The sequence below is a fragment of the Pezoporus wallicus genome, unplaced genomic scaffold (assembly GCF_028554395.1).
Source record: "Pezoporus wallicus isolate ANWC-B61680 ecotype Strahan unplaced genomic scaffold, APGP_CSIRO_Pwel_v1 contig_3058, whole genome shotgun sequence".
Taxonomy (NCBI): domain Eukaryota; kingdom Metazoa; phylum Chordata; class Aves; order Psittaciformes; family Psittacidae; genus Pezoporus; species Pezoporus wallicus.
Window position 1 is genome coordinate 6,177,021 of NW_026641153.1, and position 24,265 is coordinate 6,201,285.

General features: G+C 42.4%; 1 protein-coding gene across 4 annotated transcripts in view; it reads right to left on the minus strand.

Moving 5' to 3' along the window:
• Window positions 1-24,265, minus strand: part of CAMK1D (calcium/calmodulin dependent protein kinase ID) — a 220,114-nt gene that overhangs the window by 42,247 nt on the left and 153,602 nt on the right. For all 4 annotated transcript variants that reach the window (XM_057422496.1, XM_057422495.1, XM_057422498.1 and 1 more), the window contains 2 exons: window positions 3,969-4,107; window positions 644-770 (listed from right to left, as the gene is read on the minus strand). In XM_057422496.1, the coding sequence (XP_057278479.1) occupies window positions 644-770; window positions 3,969-4,107 (266 nt within the window). The remainder of the gene's footprint in view (window positions 1-643; window positions 771-3,968; window positions 4,108-24,265) is intronic.

A 24,265-nucleotide genomic window follows, 5' to 3' on the forward strand; every position in this document is an offset into this window, starting at 1 on the left:
TAAAACATGTCTGAATAAACTGAAAGAGGGTAGATTCGGATTAGATATTAGGAAGAAGTTCTTTACAGTGAGGGTGCTGAGGCACTGGCACAGGGTGCCCAGAGAAGCTGTGGCTGCCCCATCCCTGGCAGTGTTCAAGGCCAGGTTGGACGGGGCTTGGAGCAACCTGCTCTAGTGGAGGGTGTCCCTGCCTGTGGCAGGGGGTTGGAACTGGATGAACCAAAACATTTTATGATTCTATGAAATTTAGCTCTTACATTTTAATGCTTTCTATCACAGGAATCTGGATATGCTATCCTTTATGCTTAAAATAATATGTTACACTATGTAAAGCTTTTTGGTCTTCTATGTGCTTGCAGAATCAATACATTTGAGGCTATTCTTCACGTGTCCTGATTTAGAGAAGACTCATTCTGCAATGTATAAAAATCATGGAAGTCAACCCTAAAAGCGCAGAGCTGGATTGCAGGATTCTCCCCAAGGAGAAAAGACAGAAGACCAGCAACTTTTGGTATCTAATGAACATCTGTAAAACCTCATTTTCATTATGTAGCGGCATTAGAAAACAAGTATCATTTCTTTTCATTCTGTGTCTGTACTGCAGCTGGGAGGAGTGGACAGACAATATAACCAAACCTCTTACCAACATAGCCAGGAGTCCCACAGGCTGTGGACATCACATCTCCTTTACCCTCCATCTTTGACAATCCGAAGTCACTGATCATGATTTTTGACTCTTCATCCTGGCTATAGTAAAGCAGGTTCTCGGGCTAGAAAAGAGAACAAGCAAAATGGGTTTTGAATATTAAAGTTCAGTAATAACATCTGCTGGCTTATGTCCTGCATTTAACAGAATCCTTAGTTACATCATACACTAATAAAAATTGGTTCCCCTAAATCCTAAAAACCTGCTCTTATATGGAGATTCTCTCCAGACTTTTGTATGGCAACTAATGGAAGAAGCTGATTCCTTGGGCTTTGAGTAACTTTCCTGGGATAACAAACTTCTCCTTTAGCACCTCAAGTAAGAACTAAGGCTTGTGCGTTGCCTGTGAGATGTCTGACAAATTGTCATTTCATAATGATAAAATGGATTCATTTGAAGCAGGTAAATACGGTAAATCCAGGTAGTGTAATGAAATTGGTTTATACAGCATTTAAGTAAAGGAAAACAGTAGCTATTACAGAATTCTTCTATCTTCTCCACTGAAAATAAACTGTTATGAGAGAGGAAATGCCTTTACAGTTAACAGACTTGCATCAAAGATGTTTGAACTAGAGCCAATTAGGAAAAAATCCTACAGCGCTAAGAAGTACAGCAACTTGTTTATGCTGAGAGAAAACAAGAATTAGGCCACAAACCCCTGCGACTTTATAGCAGCGTCAGGCAGGTTGGAGAGCTCAACCAGCCTCCATTTGCTGCACCATAGTCCTCCATCTGTAATACCACTGCTACACTACAACGCTCTCGCTAGGTGTTGTGAGAGAACACTTCTTCCCCTACTTAATATCCAGGCTCACAAAAAGGTCCAGCATCTGTGGCACTCTGACAGCCTGCTGCTAACGGGGTGCCACTGCACCACCCAGACCTTGCGGTCTTCATCTATAGAAGTAATGGATACCCAGTATTTCAACATAACCCTGGTGTAGAGTTTTGCCCAGAAGATGATAAAAATGCACACTGCCATGCAACACATTTTGTCTATCATCCTGGTGTGTGCTCCAGCTGCAGCCACACAGCATCATCAAACTCCTTGGGACACATCCAAGCCTGGATTTGTAAGAAGGAATAATGGCAGTGCAACAGCACCAGCATCTGTCTTCCCTCCTCCATTGCCACAATCTCCTGCTCTGGGGAAAGGGGAGACGAAGAAGTGTCACGGTTGACGCTGCCCCTATTCTACTCTGAGGTTCCCATTCAGCTTCAAGTGGAGGTTCAAGCACTCTCTGGCACCCCAGCCCCCACATGAACCCACGTAGTGATGGTTTTATCCATGTGACACAATGGCCTTGAGAGGATCTACGAACTGCACCCACAGCTGTGAGCCAGCTGGGACTGAGGCTAACAGGGAAACAATTCTGTTCATAAAAATTAATATGATGTTGTGCCATTTATGTTTCTTTCTCATGATAGCTCCTGAGTTCAGTGCTTTAACTGGCTGTTACAATGCTGACCCTGTTTTCAGGCACTGCATATATCAGTTTTATGCCATGGTCTGCCTTTGGTTTAAGTTACTCCTGACCTTTACTAGTGCACTTCTGACCTGCTGAGGGATCGGCAGAGCTGGTATTAAGTGAAAGACAATTATTTCCTAACAATTTTTTCTAACTCACCTCAGGTTCCCACTTATTCCTATATAGCTAGGCTAAGAAACCTACCCATTGAAAACCTAAACTTGTTTAAAACTGGTTTAAAACCCTCTGGTCTTTCAAGCTCGCTCATTCAAAAAGCGTTAATGAAGTGGCTCTGTACCAAGAGGAGTTGCTTGAACCTTTCAGTCGTTTTGTACATTCTGGACTTCCCTGGACCTTATGTGCTTCCATCACTTGTTATCTGATGCTGTGTTACTTAGATTAGAGACTTGGAGCCCAGATCTGCTCTTCCCAGCTACAGCAAGTACTATTTTGGTATCTGAATAACACATAATTACAATAAATAATTGTTATGGATGTTTCGTGGGTTGTATTTTTATAGAATGGATTCTTTCCCAGAAATTCGTTTTAGGGATCACAATTTGAAACTTATGCTTATCTTGGTATTTTATCCCTATTTTTGCCATCATGGTATGCTTGTGCTAACAGAAATTCTCTGCAGGTGTTCCTCATATACCATATTTTATGAGCCATTTTAAGAACTGATATGGTACTGACAAAGACTTGCAAGCAAAAGAAAGAGAGAGAACAAAAGCAAGACTTTGCCCCAAAATACCCCTGGAGAAGGTTGGTTTGATTTAAATTCAGCATGTCCTTACATAAATTCTGAAAGTAATTTGTGGATGAGTCCACTTCCCAATTACCACACCTCATATTTTATTATAGGAACTTTTTAATAAGATTAATGTTTTAAAGTGGGAGCTACAGCTTCCCTTTAAATTACAAAGACAGGAATGCTATTAAGAGCTTGTACTACAGAACATCTGAAGGCCACAGCATCAACATCCAAGGAAACTCTTGCTTGGAGCATCCCTCCAAAACACAACCAGAAGTATTTTGTTCACTGAATTCTGAATTTCTAGCAGTAAGGTTTGGTGGAATTAACTAGCTCAGGAACTGAACCCACGGTTTTCTTCTAACATTTGCATATTTTTCTAATGTTTTCTGCTAATTAATCATTTAAGACACTAAAGATGGGGAGGCTTAGCTGTGTGTTACGAAATCCAAGCCTTTCTGCTTATCTTAATGGCAGTTTAAGAAGGAAACAATAAAGAAATAATGTTTTGGTTTCGGTTGGGGCTTTTTTATGTAATAACATGGTACAGCTGAAAGGAAAATTATCTAAAAATCACATTGGCACCCAATGATCCTTAGAAGAATCCTTGCTGCTAACAGTGTCTTCAAAAACACTGGTCCAAATAGCACAATAGGAAATCATTCAACTTTCCCACACTGTTTATTGTTACTAATTATTATTAAGTAAAAGTAAATATAGCCCAGCAGATCTGCAAAATACTTTACAGCAGTAAACACTTACATCCCAGCTGAGTTTCCTGCCTTAATGGAACATTTCAAGTCTTAATGAATGACTTTTTCCCCACACGCATCTGTGCAGAACTCCCATTGTAACAGCATTAATTGCAAAGGCTTCATTAAAACCAATTACATGGGGAGGCTTCAGAGCATCCCTCTTACAGCAAAACCTTCCTGAAACAGCCAGTCCCAGGGGGGCCTGGACTTAATATCTTAGACTCATATAATTCTACAACCTTCATTAACATTTCTCAGAGGACTGAGTCACGCTGTGGTCTTACCTTGAGGTCCCTGTGCACAATGCCCATTCGGTGCAGGTAGTAGACAGCATCCAGCACCTGCCGGATCAGGGTGCTGGCATCCTTCTCGGTGTAGAACCCTTTCTCAACAATGCGGTCAAAAAGCTCTCCCCCAGACACTCTGGAAAACATGATGGGATGCAGAAGTGTGAGGATATGGTCTGCCATATGCTTTTTACCTTTGGAGCTCTGAGTACTCCCCACTGTCCCAACAAGGATTTGGGTTTGGTTTTCTCATAGACCAAGGACTGGTCATGCTATAATGGAAAATAAAATCCATTGCACACCAGAGAGTGGGCAAAGACTCACTAGCACTTGCAGAGGGAAATCACAACTCTACCCTAGCAAGAGCCAGTGAAGCACACACTGGTTCCTACACTGTATAGGTGAATTTAGTCTGCCCTTCCCGCTGGTGCTGGCCCATGGAGGTTGTAAGGCTTGCTACTAGTATGATCCTTGGGGTTCACTTTTCACTTCATTGATCAAGGCTTGGGAAGGCTACAGGAGGAAAACCAGGCTGAATGGGGCTTTGAGCAACCTGGTCTAGTTGAAGATGTCCCTGCTCATTGCAGGAGGCTTTGAACTAGATGAGCTTTAAAGTCCCTTCCAACCCAAGCCATTCTATGATTCTCTTTTCCCTCTTTTCACTGGTGAGTGAAATGCATACGGTAGTTGCTGCCAATACCTATAGAGCATTAGTTTATTAAAGGATTCTGCTTCTCTGGCAATTTTGAACGCTTTCAGAGGTGCCCTTCCTTTACTCTTATATCTATGTTCATCTATCAGCAGCCACAAACTCTAGGCAGAGCACAGCCTCTGCCTGGCACTGGTAACAGACTGTTACTGAAGAGGGAGCACAGATTATCAGTGCAATTAATCACCAGATGACACAAATGGGGAAAGGATTCCACAACTCAAAAGAGGAAAGAAAATAAAACCTTGACATCCCACTACTTAATGTCGGCTATATTACACTTTTCCTCAGCCCTGCTAGAAATAACACATTCTAAACCCAATCTTAAATAAAGAATGGACACATTAAAACTCCCTGGAGGAGTATCTGGGGAAACAAAAGAGGAAAGAAATGTCTGAGTAATTGAAATAATAAAACTGTCAGCAAAAACCTGTCCTACCAGGGTAAATAAAAGATTTCCATTTTAACAAGCAAAACCTATTAAAAAAAAATGAAATGCATGTGGCAGGCTTTTTTTCAACAAGTTGCACCACTTAGCATATCATAAATAGCACAGTAAAACTTTCTTTAAAAACAAACCTCATAAAGGGAAAATAATAAATGATTACAGTCATTAAACACACATAAACTGGGACCTTGCAATTATATGAACACTGGGTAACTCAGCCACTCCAAAAATAATCTGCTTGAATAATGCCATGAAGTCACTTCCTAGGGAAGTTTGAATGGGGGAGAAGGCTACAGCTGAAAATGAACACATTCAACTTCAAAAATTAAAAGCAACCTTGCAAGAAGAAATAATAAACCAGATAATCCTCCCATTATGTGCTAGGCAAACAAACCAAACAGCTTGCTGAAATATTGGCATTAAACTGAAGTTCTGCAGTAAAGGTGAAGTTCACCCAGGGTCTGAAGTCCACCCACGAGACCCCTGGCTGTACCAGCAGCCCTGGGGATTGCTGCTGGCAGAGAGAGGATGGAGCAGAAGCAGTGGGATGATAGTGGAGCAAGAGAAAGCCTCTGGTACCATATTGAACTGGAGAGCCCATGACTTATGGCACAGTGGTGAAGGAGGCATGGCAGAGACTGTAGAAGTGCCATCACACAATAACCTGCTGTGAGATGAACATTGCACAAGAAAACTTGAATTAGAACCCCTTCTTCACTAGCTTCTCACAACAGGAGTTGCATTTCTCACAGATATGCATATGCAGAGGGTATTGCTCCAAGCACATCTCAGCCCTACACCCTTTACCCAACCCATTGCGTGCCTTGCCAAGGGCAGAGGCAACAGACACAACTCTGCCTCGCCATTCACTGAAGGCAGATACAGTTTTATTGAATCTGGCTCCTATTAGCTGGCTGTCTTTATAGTTCCCCTGCAGCCCTTTTGTTTCCCATGGATTGATTGCACTGAAAATGGAGCCCACGCAGTCATTAACATGACTGAATGCAGCACATTTCCCCGTGAAAATGCAGTGCGTGCTGGTTTGCATTTCATACAGTTACTTTTGTTATAGTCAAGAGACACACTGCTTTAGTAGATACTGATTTACATCACGTGCTTTCCTGCACAAGGACTCCTTCAATGTTTGCAGTGTACACTTCCACAAATTGCTTTTCATAAAATGACAGAATTTCCCCCCATGCCCGTTCACAACCCCCTTAAGCCTCATTCTTAAATTGAAAGCTTTTCTTAGTCAAATTGAGTCCAGTGCATTTACTGTACCCAGGCTCAATCTGCTTATAATTTTATTTCAAAACACGGAAAATATTTGCAACCACTCAAATGATGCATTGCAAACCAGAGCTTAATCCAAGGACTTGGGAGGAACAGGCGGTCAGTTTGCAGCCACTCGCTTATTCAGATTGAAAACAGAATTCCAGGTACATGCAAAGAGCCGAGGGTCCTGTGCTCCTATTTATTTGTGTTGTGACTTTGTGTTGCGGTACATGGGATTTGCACTGCATGTTTGCGCTCACCTATAGAGTCTTCCTGCTCTGGGCAAGAGAGTCGTGGCTGGGGTTCACCTCCCAGGGATGCTCTGCAACTCAGCACCCAAGGCCATGGCTACTTTCCATATGGAGCTTATGTCCATATGGCTTTTCTACTCCAAAAGAAGGTTAACTCAACCGTAATGTCATTGTGAATACTGCTCCCCGTATGGTGCCCAAGGACTGACGTAAATCAGTGCTGTTCCAGGAGCAAACCAGTGAGGGCAGCTGTGGGAGAGCATTTGAGCTCTAAACTCATGGTGGAGATGTGGCCTGTTTTGTCCAAAGCCGGTTTTAAGCCCAGCCCCCTCTACCCTGCTGAGACAGGACTTGGCATCCTGCTCTGAGCAGCGCAGGGCACTCACAAAGCAATTTGTTCGTTCCAGTCTTTATTATTCTGGAATTTTTTTTTTTTTTTTTAATGGCAGCACAAGCTTTGCTCTCTCTATGGCAAATCTGAGCAGTGCACAGAAGGCAGAGTTGAAACTTCAGTCAGTAAGAGCAGAATTGGGTCTTTGTCTTCAAGAAATTTAAGACAGCATTTTCTGACCATTAAGAGAGGGTAGGAGGAATTTCTCATCAGTGGAAGAGGACTGCTCCTGTCTTGCAGCTGGCACTGGCTCACAGAGCTGGACACACTGCCCCAAACAACAGCACAAGGAACCTTTTTCCCTGCTGATTGTAGTCTTGGTTCCCAGCAAAGGAAAAGTCAAAGGAGGAGTAGCCAAGTGCATTTACTTGAAAAGCATTTAGCCCTGGGAACAGCTCAAGTGTCATGCCATGATCCTGAGTTGTACTTGCCCTGCCTAGGGACTCAGAGCTGAGTAAAAATATGTGAAAAGGCTGCCACTGCATCTTCTGCATGGATGCCTGATGGGATCCCCTGCAAAGTGTGTGTCTCCATCCAGTGGTCATTGCTTGGTCACCAAACAATGGCTATCCCCTGGTTCACCAGGTAGCACGGAGAAAGCCCAGCACTTGGAGAAGGAGCTGAGCTGGCTCAGACAGGATAAAAGGACCCCCAAAGAGCTCACAATCCTCATTGTAGGTGAAGAAGAAGGCACTCTAACAGTGTCCTAATATTATTCAGTCCTTGTCATTACACAGTTTCTACATTTTTGCAACTCCTAATTTACAGATGTAACTGGGGAGAGATGAGGAAACATTTCATAGAATCATAGAATAGTTAGGGTTGGAAAGGACCTTAAGATCGTCCAGTTCCAACCCCCCTGCCATTGGCAGGGACACCTCACACTAAACCATCTCACCCAAGGCTTTGTCCAGCCTGGTCTTGAACACCACCAGGGATGGAGCATTCACAACTTCCCTGGGCAACCTGTTCCAGTGCCTCACCAACCTCACTGTAAAGAACTTCCTCCTTATATCCAATCTAAACTTCCCCTGTTTAAGTTTTAACCCATCACCCCTTGTCCTGTCACTACAGTCCCTAATGAAGAGTCCCTCCCCAGCATCCCTATAGGCCCCCTTCAGATACTGGAAGGCTGCTATGAGGTCTCCACGCAGCTTCTCTTCTCCAGGCTGAACAGTCTCAACTTTCTCAGCATTAGTATTACACCTTTACTTTACATTAACCCATTTCCCCATCAAGTTCCTCAGGAAAGAGCCAAACTGACAAAGAAAACAACCCCTGTTGCAGGTATGGAGAAAGGATATGATCAGCCTTTTCCTGAAGGAACCAAGTTCATTGCAGTACCATCAGGAAAGCAGAATGTGCAGAGTTTCAGAGGCACACTTTGATGAAAGATGAGCACCAAATAAAAACTCCATTGTAATTTAAGGCTCCTTCATGAGCACAAATCAAGAGCCAGTCTCTCTGGATTTCTGATGTTTTTGCCTGCAGTGAGAAACCTGCACCTGCACATTGCAGGTCACTACCAGGTACCTGCCAGATCACTATCACAGCCGGGCTGCCTGGCAGGGAGCAACCCTATATATGTTACATTCAGGTAAATAAATATGTGAATGAATAAAAGAACAAATAAATGCTGAAATTAAAAAGATATTAGTCATGTATTGATATTAATGAATTCATGTTATCTTTATTTCTCTTGCTAATGCCACCTGTGTGTACAGAATATATCCTTTTATTTATTCACCTATGCATCCCCCACTGTTATCAAGTGTTGGAACCTTTCTGCTTGTTTTAGGACCTTGAAAAATAGCACCCTCTGAATTATCCTTTTGACTTCTTTGCCATTTGGCAAAACACTGATGCTTTCCTTTTCTCTCTCTCTTGGAGTACAGGCTGGAATTGCTCTCGATGGCTTACTGCTTGACAGTTTAACTGCTTTTTATCAAAAGTCTTCTTGATGAACTCATCAGTGACGGATTCAAGCAAAGAATCCCATTAAAGGTATTCAGCACTCGTAGGCTTTTCCCTCTGGAAGTGTGTAAAGAAGCTCACCTGATGCTTTACTGCAGTGCAAGCCAGCATCCAGCCTCCATTGGACAAGTCATGAAAGCACCATCACATTGGGTTAGAAGAACCAGCACAGAAAGGCAGAGATGTTTCTAGGGACCCACTAATACTGTTAAAACCTGCAGATGAGGGATGCCTAATGAAAAGAAATTTGGAGCAGGAGGCGTCCCAAATCAATATGAAAAATAAGCTGAATATAAGCATTACCCTACAATCGTGAACAGCCTACTGATCAGGAGTTACACATTCACAGTTTCTTGTAATATAAATCAGAAAAAGCACATAATTCAGCCACCAGGGCATGAAGCTGTAAGTATGAGGTGATATAAGAAAGTCTGAAGGAACCATTCCTGGGAAGTTTTGGCTTTGAAAATTACTTTACTCTAATGAAGCAATTCCTATTAATAAAAATATCTCCATTTTTTAAATGTATTTTGTTTTCAATGGGGGGCTTTTTTGTTTGGCTTTAGACTTTCTCTGTATTGTGTAAATGCATGAGAACCAGAAAGCAAATCTGGCCAGCTCTCTGTTCAAAAGGAAAGAGAAACTGGCTGCCTTCATCTCACTGTTCAAACAACGTAACACATAAAAATAAAACGAGTAAACAGATTAATAGATTTTAAACCCAGAAAGGAACATTATGATTATTCAGCCTGACTGCTTGCAAATAGAAGTACGTGATTAAAATTCTCCTTGTGCCAATAATCTAAGGTGTTAATCAGGCAGGGACAGATACTACTATAGAAATACTGCATATCCTACAGAGACTTTCCTTTTCCAGTATACATCTCAGCAAACTGCACTGGCTTTCTCATTTGCAGCACATCATAAAATATACAGCTTGAACAAGGCAAGGACTTTCCTTGTTATTATAGCTTTAAATCACCCACTTTTAAAACTGATGGTAACAAAAAGCTCTAAGGCCACCACTGAAGGAGAGCAGGATTTATTCTGGCTTATTTTTACTAGGACACAGGTGTGTGCCTGTGGTGGAGTGGGATGGATGGGTGTTAGCACCTGCTCCTTTGATAGTGCTGTTCAATGCAACATTGCTATGGGATTTATTCTGGGGGGGGGGGCTGATGGTTCCTCAGCCCTTCATCACCACTGTGATGGTGGCTGCACCAGAGGGATACTCCACATCCTGAGGGGTTGTTTTGGAAAAGTTTGGGCACAAATGTTGTGGTCGTCACTCAGAACCAAATTGGGCAAACCACAATAGCTCATTCCCTGCATTAGAAGTGCCATATGACATTTGCTGAGCAGCTGTAATGATTTGAAAGCAGCTGTGCTTTGGTGAATGGACCTCTATTTCCACTGGGACAAGACAGTTAAGTCTCTGGTAAACTCAGCTCAGGGATGTTATGGAGTTTGGCACCTAAAATCTTTGGAGGCCACATTTTCCTTCACAGAATCCCTACTGTTGAGGTCTTTCAAGGTCCATGATTTTTTGAGTTTGATGCTGTCTAGTTTTATTCAAAATTTTATTCCATATTCCAGTATCTGACATTGTATTCAAAATTCTCCCTGGTTCCATCAGCTATAACTAGTGTGACAGAACTCATAGCAACAAAATGACAAAGGACATGAGGTTTTTAAGCTTTTGTGACTAAATGTTACTGACTGACAGCTTATGACAGCTCTTCAAATGCCAGCAGTCCATTTGCCTCCATCTTGCTTGTTCCCCCTGGCAGCCATGTGTGGAGAAGTCCTAGGACCTGCCAGCTACCAGAACACTCCCACAGTGCTGGCATCACTATTTATGAGGCAAATCTCTATAGTAAAGCAACCTCTACTGATAACCCCACCACGCAATCAAATACTAAGGAATACTGTATCAGACTTTCACATCTCCAGCACTGCTGAGGTCTATAAATATAATGATGGGCACATCTTTTCCACTCTTTTGAGCTCTTATAGTTTGATTGGCACCTCCACAGGAGCCAAGGAATCATCTAGTATTAGCAGCTTGATCGCATTCAAGTGTGCTCCTTACCATTTTAAAAAAGACCTATGGAGTTGGTGAAACAGAGGAACAGGTTGCCCAGCAAAGTGGTAGATGCCCCCATCCCTGGCAGTGCTCAAGTTCAGGTTGGAGGGAGCTTTGAGTAACTTGGTCTAGTGAAAGATGTCCCTTCCCGTGGCAGGGGCGTTGGAACTGGGTGAACTTTAAGGTCCCTTCCAACCCAAACCATTCTCTGATTCTATGACATATATGCTGGCTATTCAGCCTGGTTTTCTTCACTGGTTTGCATTAAATTGAAAAGACAGTGCTGAAGCTCAGCAATGGTGACTTTCAACTGTGCCCACTATGTCAGTCAACAGTTTGATGTCACCACATGTGAATCTATCCATACAATGGATTCACCACAGGTTGTACTGTGGAAAAAAAAAATCATTAAAAAGGGTAATTGAAATATGCACAGTATCCATTAAACAACTCAAAAGCTTAGTTTTAAAGAAGCAATTGCTCTCTGATTTATTGATTTCCTTATTTGAGATGTCAGCAAATCAGCGCAATCACTCTTGTTCATTGTATGTACACGTTCATTGTATGTACATAAATACACATTTAAATAGATGCAATTTTGTTGCCTCAGTCTTTCTCACTTTGCTTCCAGAAAACAAAGAAGTAGAGCTCTGTAGACAAACAACCACACAAAATACATTTTCCAGTATCTGAAGGCTGGAACAATGTATTTCCTAACTGCTGTCATATTCCTCCAGCTCTCCATAAAATAAGTGGATAGTTAAAACCTGGAGGAGATTCCTCACCTGACAGCAATTTAAAAGTAGGTCATGTCTCAGGACTAATAGGCTGGGTTTGTTTTCCTTATGACTTGTTTTCCAATGGAAACCAACCTCAATGTCCTGCCAGCATTAACTAGGAAGAACAAACCTAAAACTAATGAGAACCAATGCAATTGTAGGAGGAAACTGTAAATTAGCGATGCATAGTAAACAACTATGAAATCCAAGATGAATGCAGCACTAAGAATTGACCTAAATATCACAAAGGAGCACAGAAAAGGATCATAAAGTCAGTCTCAGCTGGAGCTTAAACAGCTCAATTTTTCTTTGAATAACAATAGAAATTTGCTGTTGTGTGCATATTCCTTTCTCTGAGTCTGATTTCCACATGCTTTCTCACAAGTAAGTTTGCAGGCAGATGTCATCACGGAAACAGCCAGTGTTAAGATAATATTGAGTAACGCTTGCCTCAGTGCAGAAAGAGCTCTGAAGTTACAACTGTATATATATTTAAAAAGCCATTAATGTGTTCTTCGACTTTTGAGAAAGTGTGGGGAAACTTGCAGGGAATTGATAAGGAAAAAAACAAAATTCTAATTGCTTATAATGAAGTATTCTTAATGTAACTAAAGTAAATACAAGGAAAAGCCCATTTTCTGGTATATACACAATTTTAGAATATAAAATATCTATAAAAAATAGGAAATAAGTGTTGGAGTTATCAAGGACAGTTCCCTAAAATGCTCTGTGGCCATGAAAAAGCAAGCAGAAGGTTTGGGAGAAAACTGAGTGCAAAGGAGAAAATAATTTGTACCCTTAAGCATCCATGGTATACTCACAACTTCAACATTTTTGACAAAGTTCATCTTACCCAAACTTGCAAGTTAACAGAATAAGCACCTGTATGAGAGACAATACCCCCATCTTGTTCAGTCAACACAAGGAAGGAAACATTTCTAGGTTGTGATGCTGCTAAGGGCACACTTCAGGGTGTGAGGAACAGAAACAGCCATTTCTGTGTTCATTCAGACAAATTCCAACTTGATGACCCGAAGATGCTCTGGCCAAAAGTATAATCAAACTTGGGAAAGTGGGGAGAAGAAAAGCAAGCAACACCAGAGAGCTTATCCATGAAAAGAGAGATCACATTTACACATAAAAGAATGAGAGGAGATACAAAAGCACTCTACAAAGTCATAAAAAGGATGGAGCATAGGAAGAGAAATACAAAGAATTATTTCACACCACAGATGAGAAATGGGGTACCTTGTGGAATTAGCAGGTGGTGGATTTAAGACAAAAGCCTTTGTCATCTGAGGAGCAATTCTGGAGCAGAGGAATCTTTGGTATGACCCAATGAAACGGTGCTCATGTTCTTATGCTTGTGCTCATCAAATTAATTATTGAATTATTCACTCAACTCTGGTCTGAATGTGCATACCTATAATAACGGATATTTTGATTCATTCACTTAAATCAAATATGACAGATTCATAGATTTTAAAGCCAGTATGATAATCTAATCTGACCCCAGACAAAACAAAGACTGTACAATTTTTGCCTCAGATCCGTAGCTCCTGGCTGGACAAAAGGCTATCGCTTAGCAGTGTAGCCAGGCTTGACTTAGTAGATACCACTAATCCCTTGTCTGCTTTGTCCAGTGGTTAATTACACACACCAACTAATTACACTGAGGGTTTTTCTAATGATAATTTCTGATGTCCCACCATTGGATCCCTTTCAACACCACCTGCAGACTGTTTAGCTATATTAAAGCAACCTTACTCTTTTTAGGTTTTGGTAACTTCATTTTTCCTGTTTCTATTTGATGTTTCTCTCTCTAAAAAAAAAAAAAAAAAAGATATTCAACAGCTATTTCCACAGCCTCTGTGAAGAGCTAATTAGAAGCCTAGAAGCCGAGTACATATAGAGTGATGCTCATTTCCAGGTTTCCATTTGAAAACTTAAATTACCATGTTAAGTACCTTCACTTACCTCTGCATCAGTAATGATCTGGCCATTCCTGGACAGGATATGGACCAGTGCTAAGTATCTGAATTTCAATACTGAATCAAATATAATCTAAACAGAACATGGAGTTTCCAATTATCACTCTCTTCTGAACATCATTTGTTCACTCTGCTACCTCTGATGATTTTTATCTCACTGCTGTTCAATCAAGCTATCCCCATCTTCCACAGTAGAGCGTGAATTCCTCTAATTGTGAGCAGCATAGAGAGACATCAAACTGAATTCTTACAACTTCGATGCAATCACAGCTAAATACAACATATGTGACTGTTTAGGGCAATATTGTATCTTTAGCTAGTAAACTCAGTTTCAACAGAAGCTGCAAGGGCACTTGTAATGCAATTGCAAGAACCGGGGGAACAAATATTGAATTTGGAAACCTCAGGATTGTACACAACTTGATTAATCTCTTGCTCAGTCATCTTTAAAGAGGGACACTGTCCGTGGTGAGTGAGGATGAGCAGCATACACAACCAGACCAAAGCTATTAAAAGCTGTTTATGGTAAACACAGTGGTCTAAATTCCACTGCTCCAACCCCACTGCAATCCATGGTGCTGAGCACATCCTGCTACATCCCACCTGAGAATTTCACTCTATGAATTGCAATTCTGCACACTACCCATCCTTTCCTAGTTCCGTGCATGATGCCTGTGAGTGGATGTGATTCATGACGCTGCTTGTGCATTGCTGACAGGCCAGCAACAGCACTCCCAGCTAAAACTTGTGTTTATTTGCAGATCACCAGCTGCCTTCTCCTGTTAGCAACAGCTCATTTCCAAGCTGGCCCTCTGCACAGATAAGGCACGGCAGAGACCAGGAGAACCCTCTGATTTATTGTGGTTTGGCTGGAGGGTGGCAGCACAGATATTCTCTCATGGCCTTGAGGGAAGATTTATGATGTACAAAAGGCATCTGGTCCTAATTTCTGATATTCTCCAAAACACCCAGAAGTTGGGCATGTGAAGCACCAAGGCTCAAGTGATTTTTGCTCTTCAACTACCATGAGATGAGCTCCTCAAGGAGATGCAGTCCATGGCATCCCCATGAGAGACGGGAAGAATGAGGTGCCACCAGCAGCCCATGAAGTGACCAGGCAAAACTGGCCAGCAGAAGATATGGCCTCCAAAAATGCTGGAAAATCATGAGTGAAACAGCTGGGCATGGAGAGAGCAGAAAGAGCGATCCTGATGACACCCTGTGCTTGCTCAGTCCATGTTGGCTGTCCAGCACTAAAACCAGGTACCACAGTCACAGATTTATCGATTTTATTCTATGAAATAGCTGAATTTACTGCCTTTTGAAAGAAAAAACCCACTCCTCCTGGAGGGAAAATATTTGTTAAAAGATCTAGTAGGAGCATAGTACACAAAAGAGAAAGTTTCCAGAATGCCCTACAGAAAACAAATGTGCCCCAGGGCTTATTATAGTAATTCCTCAATTATTGCTTTACTGGTGGCTGATTTAGCCCAGGCCATTGAGATGTTTCTAATGGAAATCAACAATTCATCACGGAGACAACTTCCAAGAATCTAATCACACAGATGAAAACAGACACATGTTCATGCTAATAATGAGGACTCCAGCAAAAGGGGGAGATTTTATGCATCTGTTATTTTTAAAGGTAGCTATTTGCTCCTGTATCTTAACAAACCAGGCTGGCCGACTGCCAGGCATTCTATTTTTCTTACTGGGACCATCCCATAGCCTTGGGAGAGATTTTAAATATCCACTTATTGCTCCAAGGCTGCTGTCTGTTCTAGCACTTTACACGGTTGCCTTGACACAAAAAGCCAAAGTCTGCAGCTAATTCTTCGTTAATGAACACAAGTAGCTCCACGGGAATTTTATTTTCAAGGCAGAAGAGCAAATCAATGCCAACAAGCAAACCCTTACAGTTCATGCTCAATATTTTATGAGTTTCTGTTACCATCGCTGTGTCTATTTCTACAATCTTTTAATAGGTAAATTAGTGGCAAACTATAAAAGCTGGTGTTTGAAGAAAGCAAAACCATGATTGATACAACAAATAATCAAAGTTAGCTGGAACAATGGAGAAAGAATGACCCAGACTGTGTCAGATGCTGTAGTCTGTGGGAGCCACATACAGCACCAAAAGCCCAATACAGCATAGTTCAAAGACTTTTCCCCATCTCACAGCAAACTCCTTGGTCATGTTCTCAAAGTCATACCATCAGTGTGTGGACTGTGGTGGTGCTGGGGAAGGGCACAGTGACACTCCTGTCCATCCCACAGAAACCCCCCTCCCAGCAGTGGCACTGGAAAGGCAGCTCCTGGAAAGGACCACCCCGAAGCAGAATAGGTTAAAAGTGAGGACGTGGTCCTCATCTCCCTCAAGCCAAAGCATCCAATAGGTCTATTCTGAAGCCTCAACACAAACTTGTTGCTTCCTACTATTTGCCACACGCTGTGCACAGCTCTTCCTTAAGCTCTACCTCCTGGGGGCCATAAGGAATGTAATTCCCTCATGCTTCACATTTCATACTTAAACTGCCCTATAAAACCCCATTCATGAGTAAGCCCCAAGCAACAGCACAAATACAAGCTGTAAACCTGGTCCAGCTTCAGATTACAGACATCAAACTGGTCCTCACAGCTCAGCCTGGCTGTTCTTGGGGAGGCCCATGGCAGAGATCACCAGAAGAGCATGTTTTCTGCCAGGAACGCTGGTGTAAGGCAGCACACATGGTTTGGGACTGTATCCCAGTCCTGGGGGATGCAAAGAGTTGTGCTGATGGGTGCAATGCTGAGCTGGTCTGAAGTGCCACTGTAATAACTCAGTACATCCCATAGGGAATCCTTGGCATCACCATTTAATTGCTGTCTACTTAATTTTGGCAGTATAGGATGTAATCTGATGGTGGGCATTCCTGCTGACAAAACATGACCTCACAATCTCATGCATTCAGCTACGGTTAAAAAAAATATGTCTTAATCTTCCTTTTACATTTTATAGGGATACTCCTAATTGCCAATCCTGGCTCTTCAGCATCTGTTCCATATGTTATAAACAGAGTTATGTGAAAACTAAAATCAAATGCTCCTCCTCCATCCCAAACCAAAACTAATGATTAGATCAAACCCAAACAATAATGTAGTAAATGTAACCCTCACCGTACTGCTGGGCTGTGTGATTTATATGCCAAGGATAGCAGGAAGTTTAGAAAACAGCAGACACTTCAGATTTTTGCTAATATGGTAGTCAAAACACATTGCAAAAACTCATGGACAAAAATGAAACGTGGACTTTGGCTACAGGGCTACCCAGACATTCCAAGTGACCTGCATTTGGTGATAGCGTCTGACAAGCAATGGGCAAATACCAAGTGGGACAGACCTGGACATGTCAGTGGTGTGCACTGATTACAGCAGAGAGGATTTTACCCAAATGGAGTTAACTGGGGTTTGACAAGGAAGCAAGGCCACCATCACCTAAGATTATGAAGAAACACTTGGCAAGGTAATGATGCAATTTGTATAGCAGAGCAATTTACTTGAAGTGACTTTTATTCTGGCTAAGAACATATCTATAAAAAACTTATCTATAGTAGCTACTCCAGTTGCCATCCGGTACAGATGAGATCTGAGCAGCACAGAGCCTGCCCAATGCACTTAGCCGAAGAATGCCCTATTTTAGCTTTTAAAGAGTCTGTGCTTTGCATGTGCATATAACACAAGACAGCTTTAGTGTGATCCCTGCTTTTGGCAAGCAGTTGTCTCCCAGCACCTTGCAGTCTGCACACTGATGCACAAATATTAGGGCAAAATTATCTCTACAACTGTTTATCTGCATGGGAGTGATTCTGAGATTTGAAATTAGAGGAAATGGCATTAAAACTCAGTGTCCCCCATCCAGGCACTGCCAGGGAGGCACTGAGTCTCCCTAAGCCAATGCATTCAAGTCAGTAAACTGCCATTGTGCTGGTCCAAAGGAAGAGACCAAAGGAAAGTGCTAAGAGGGTAAATATCCACAGCTAGATAGTCTGACCTCTTTCAGATCTCATCAGGCAATCTTTGGTTGCCTGTATATCCAGCAAGTACTAACACCTGCCCTGGCAAAGAAATTAATATTACTGCAGTAATTGCATCTGATACAAGTGCTGCCACATAACCCCATAGTTCTCCCCAGGACCCTTGTGTCAGTGAGCAGGGAGGTGTGAGACATGCAGGATCATTGCACTCCCCCACAAACACAAACACTAAGGCAAGAACTTCAACTCTGGAGAGCTGCATTCAACATTTGCCCCACCAGCAATTTCCTCTGCAACCCTGGGCAAGCCACTGAAGGATGAATCTCAAAAGAGACCTCGGACCCTCAAGGGGGAATTAGGCATCTACGATCAAATGCATGGTTCAGATAACCCAGTACTGCTGCTGCCAAGAAGTCAAGACTCTCCATCCAGCCAACTGCCAGCAGGAAACTTCCCAGGATGTGGGACACAAACTCCAGTCCCCACTCCAGCTGGGAGAGAGGAGAGGGGGATTCAAGTCAATAGCTCCAACTCTTGGAAAGTGCCCTAAACCACAGGGTGTTTTCCATACTTCCTTCTGAAAATGTTCCATCTCTCAGAAAATAGTTTTGAGACTCCCTCAGTGCCATAGCACTTACTCAGCACTGTGACTGCCTTATGGATGCTAATGTCATGGACTAGTAAAGGGGGCCATTAAAATGAATGTCAATTGTTCCCTTAACCCTTAGAGGGAGCCAGATTCATCCCTTCAAGAAATACGTTCATCCTGCTTTTAGTAGATGGTAATCTTAGCCTCTATCTTCCATAGCTAACTGGAAAATCACCAAGATGAGTTCATCCGCCTCTCCGGCAGGCAACCAGGTGTATTTACGCAGTGGAAGAAGCCATTCACTTTAGCTGTTTGTTACAGACCAGTTTGGAAAATGGATTTCACGCTGAAGATTTATAAACTGCTTTGAGACAGCTCTTAAAGAATGAGTTATAACCAGGTACAAACATCCAAAACCACGGCTGAAAACACTCTCCTGCTCTTGCTGTGTTATTTATGCTGCTCCGGTTGCAAGAACTCAGCTCCCTGGTCCGGCTCCTCAGCCCAGCACCAGAGTTGACCGGTCTCAGCACCACATGTCTGTTTTCTATTTGGCTGTGGTATTCCCTGTGCAATATTAACATGTCATCAATTCAGTTTAACAGGCCAAGTAAAGGCCTTAGTCAACCATTTAACAGCTAAGTAAAACATATGGCAAATGCATATCAGTCCAGGGACTGCATTAAAAGTTTAACGGTTCAATTAAGAGGAATCTTGCTGGTGTGTTCTCAGGAGGTTAGGAAAACAGAAATGCCAAATGTTCCCCCCCCCTTGTAGCTGTTAAGCACTAGGCTGAAACTGCTGGTTAAAGTGCTTTTTGTTAAAGTGTTATTCCAGTATGTTAAAAGCACCTCTGTATAATACTCTGTTAAAATAAAGTATTTATTGAGAAAATGGAGCTTATACTTTTATGATTTGGGGGTTTTGTTACAATTGTTGTTTTTTGCTGCCATGTCCTGCCTTATGTGCCCAGGTTCATTGCCACCACCTGAACGCTGAAGCTGGAAGTGCCCAACCCTCCTGCAAAGGGAATGCCTGATCACAGAATCATACAATCATAGAACTATAGAATAGTTATCCTAGTGCTCAGACACAAAACCAGCTGATCTTGACTTTCAAAGCTGATCAAAGCCCTGTTTGAAGATGCAAAACCAAGCCACATTATTATAATTTTTATCATGGTTCAGCTTCCTTAAGGACACAGACCTAAAAGTAACACATCTTACAAACAGCAGTGTCTTCAGATTCAAGCAGGCATTGACAAAACAATGGACTGACAATATTGTTATAGAATGATAAACATAGCCCAAAACACCTCAGTTTGCAAGAACAGGTCCCAGCTCCCCAGGGTCTAGTACAAGAGACTCCAGGTGTTGGATCTCAGACAGTTTGGCATGTCCATTGCATGACCATCATGTGTGTGCCCCATACAGATGATGCAGACATCACTATAGATGATGCAGACACCACCACAAACCTGTCCCAGCCATGCAGAAGGGGCAATGGCATTGCAGCTGCAATCAGGTTATCCCTCCAAGTGTAGAATCCCCAGGGATCCACAGCTTTCTGCAGTGTCCCCCTTGGTCACCCTGACACCAGGACCTCCCAGTAGTGCAGGCAGGAGATGAGGTTGATATGAAATATATAGAAATGCAACAAAAGCAGCAGCTCCTTGATGAGGCAGCTGGATCACAAGACTGGGCTTGCTCCAGAGACAGACGGCACAACAATAGTCACGATTTTTGCTGCCGTCGTTATTTATAGGCACAGAAATGTAGATCATTTAGAAACTCAGAGTGAGCTGCCAAAAGAGATACAGCAGCTGAACCCTCTGCCTAACAGTCAGCCATGGTTTAGGATATTCCTTCCTGCAGCAGGAGATGCAAACCCAGCAGGGCAGCAGCTCTGGGGCGGGAGGACGCAGATCTGCTGGCACCTGGTCCACAACCACCAACCAAGGCAAGATGGCAAGTTTCAATATTCACACTGAGAAGAGCACAAGATGCTGAATGCTGAATCCCTGCAGCCAATAGGCATTTTCTACCCTGACTACAAAGAGGCTTTGGCCCTAGGGTCCTCAAGCAACAGATGGGACATGGCATAAAGATGTGATCCCACAGATACTCAGCAAAGGACCCCAGCTGCAGGGAAAAATGATAGCAACCACCTAGGAAAAATATATGAGTGATTTCAGCAGGTCCCAGTACAGTGAATCAGGTATGACAGACTTCCCAGGTCTCCTCTCTGCCATGCTGCTCTCCCCTTTCCACTCTGATAGAGGTTTCCTCCTTCTGGCCTCTCCTGGTTTAGGGTACTGATGATGCTTAGAGTTTACCTCACAACTTTGCTTCTGTACCATGTTCCACCTCTGCTCATAATTTGCTGATTCTGGGAGGTTACCTTGTCCCCTTTCCCTCATCATCCCACCTGGTAAATACCCATTCCACCTCCATCAATGCTGGAGGGGGTTCAGACCACAAACTGCCACTGCTCTCATCACGGACACAACATCGAAACCAAGAACTGGGAGGAATACATTTACTTTTTTACTGTCTGTAATCTGGTACAACTAAACCCAAACACTACAGATGTTATTAAACAAAAGCCATGCTGAGAACAGCTCACGGGGCAGAGCACGAAAGCAAGCAGTGATTCAGACATTAATGCTTTTTATTAAACAAACAAAACACTCTGACAAATGCCTCAGAGTCTACAAATTATTCTCACAACTATGCAAAAACTACTTTATGTTTCAGCTTGGGGGCATTGTTTAAAATTTACTCTAGCACTGTTTTCGAGAAAAGTCAATTTATTTCACCCAAGTGGAGATTTAAGACATCAGAGAGCCATCTGGTGGCTTGATTGCCTTCTAATTACAATTCGTCTCCTGGGCTATTGACTTCCTCTGATGCTGAGGTAAATTGGCTGGTCCAGAGCATATACGAGGAGAAATTAAGCATCATAAGATGTGTGAAAGCAAAATTTGAGTATATGGAATTCCAGATGAGATTCTGCCATTGCTTTATAAATGTGAGTTGCCCACGAAGCATGAATGATGCATTTACTCTCTGATTTCTTTATTACAAGTTTAGAAGTGGAATAAACTTCCACCAAAAAAAAAAAAAAATCCCTCCCATGATGGAAAAACATAAGCAAAGTATTAAACAAGTTCATGTTGCATTTCTATGGAATCAATGTTTTGTTTCTTAGGAAGCCTCACCATTCCCCCCCACAACTTCATATATTTGTGGCTTTGGAAATACAGAAAACAAAAAGAAAAGAAGAAAAAAGTAGATGCTGGAACTAAGCATCACTACTGGTTCAGGCATTCCCTTGGCATCTTTTCTAGGAGGGAATCAAAGCCCCATCACCAGTTTCTGAAAAGGTACCCAACTTCAAAGCTGTTACGGAAAGGGTGGAGGTCACAGCCTGACACCATCTCCCAGAGCAGAGATCTGAAATGAGCACAAGCTGCAACTCAAGTTTGCTCTGGGACCTAACCATGTTGGTGCATGTTAAGTGTGCCAAGGTCTGGCTGCCAAACTGAGCTCCTCCAGGGCTCAGCAGAAGAGAAACTTGATAATCAGGCTAATTAGGTTAGTGCTGAGTTGCTGTTCAGAGACTGGAGCAAATATCAACAGGCAATTTAGGAACCTCTTCCCACCTTCAGGGATGGCATCAGCTGAAAGTCTTCATTATGGCAACTTTGGATTCATATTCCAGATAGGTATAATTCTGGATGTCCAAGTCCCTCTTGACATTTGGCCTTTATCTCTCCATCCCTGCACAGACGTGCCTCTGCAAGTTTCACTGCCAGATCAGAAGCTCAGACAGGGCCAGATTAGCTGTGTAATTCCACTCCCATGATAAATATATTTTCATGATTAATCCCAGTCTGGAGCAGGGTCACTACTGGGTTTATTGGACAAACAAATCCATGTGCTTTTGTTTTTTGGCTACACCAGAACAATTTTGCAGAGTTTCACTGCATAGGTCCCATTAGTAACTATACACACCGCACCTTTGACTACGGAGAAGTCTTAATTAAGAGCAGGGAAAAATCATGACAAGGCAGTATGTCCTCTTCAGAAGGCCAGAGTAGGTGCCGTTCCCAGAAAAGGTGGCAGGAGTTACACTTGACCCCCAGTAAAGTGATACTGTGCTGCTCTCTGGAAGGCAGCAAAGCCTGAACCCTGGATGTCAGGGCTCTCCAAGAACACAAGCAGTACCATTAACCTGCCTGAAAAAAAGCCCAAACCACAGGACCCTGATTTCAGGCTGAATTGGTGACACCGCTTCCAACAAAAAGCACAGAGGAGAAAAGTTACTCAGAAACAAACGAGCAATTTCTGAAGCTTCATAGCAAGGGGAGGACAGATACTGGTTTTGGTCTATACTTTTAGCAGGGACGTTATATGATTCATTGCTAAGACTTTCACCCCTCAGCAGTCAGTTGGTGATGCTCCTCCTCCTTCCCAGCCACTTTTTCTACTTGCTTCCAGTATTTTCATCTTTTGTATTTCTCTGCGATCCCCACAGGAGGAGCCTCAGTACCACTCTAAGAGGCAGAATCTGAGATCAAAGAGCTTTTGCAGTTTCACCCTATATTTACAGCTGTTCTTTCAGTTAATAGCCAGGAAATATCCCTTTTAACTGACTCCAAAAGAGCATATTGATCAACCTGCAAGGAGTTTCTAGGGATATTTTTCATGGACTAAAATATTTTTAGTCAGAGGCGCTTGGTGCATTGGCAGCTATAATCTGGGAATGTGATTCTCAGTTCCCTGTATAGGGGATTATTTAAGGGGGCAAAGTTACATCAGAGAGTGTTTTCAGGATCATGAGATGAAATATGCCTTTAACAACTTAGTTGCCAGTAAACCACAGGAGGTTGCTTATGTGTTGGAGAGTGGCCAGTAAGACAGCTTCATCCTGGAAACAGGCAAAACTTGGTTTTGAAGATACTGCATTCTTTTTTGACACCACCATAGGCTCCTTCTGTGCCCTAAAGCATGGTTTTTTTTCTCTGAATGTTTTCATATTGCCTTCTGCTGTTTGTCTCATCCATGAGCTCCAGGGCTTGTGAGATCTCTGAGGCTACAGGAACATATCTGTGCTATGGCTAATCCAGCACAGAGCATCGCAGCATCCCCCATAGCCAGTCTGCGAGCAGACACAGATCCTTCCCCATCCATGCCCCAAAGGATAGGTTGCATCGCCCCACAAACTAGGATCCACCTGGAGCACAAAGGTGGGTCCAGGATGCTAGGAATTGTTCCCAGGGTTGGCACTTAAATGCGGCCCTTGTGCTAAGCAAAATCTCAGTTGGCCTCTGGTCTCTCTTCCAGCACAGAAAAACAGTTAAACTCTATTTCTGTCACTAAAATTTCCTGCTAGTAGCAACAGTTGCTGGAGGAACTGCTTCTTGCCACTCTAAGGCTGGTTAATTAGAAATCTATACACTGACGTTACATAAGAAATAACAGATCTGTTATTTTTCACGTGTTTAATTATTAATAAATTAATGAGATGGAAACCGATGTGCAAGGAAGAATGGTTCTCAGCCTGGAGGAAGTTAATATAAAATCTAAAATGCATTCTCTTCCAGCTTATTAACTTTGAGATTGATGTAATACCCTCAAGAGGTTTGTCTCTTAAGTTTATATTCAAATTTTCACAGAAGTAGTTTCTATATTCAGGCTACATCTTGAAAGAATTTTCTTTTACAGAGTGAATTTTCCTATTTGGGAAAACAGAACAAAGCCATTTATAAAATGTGGTAAAACCT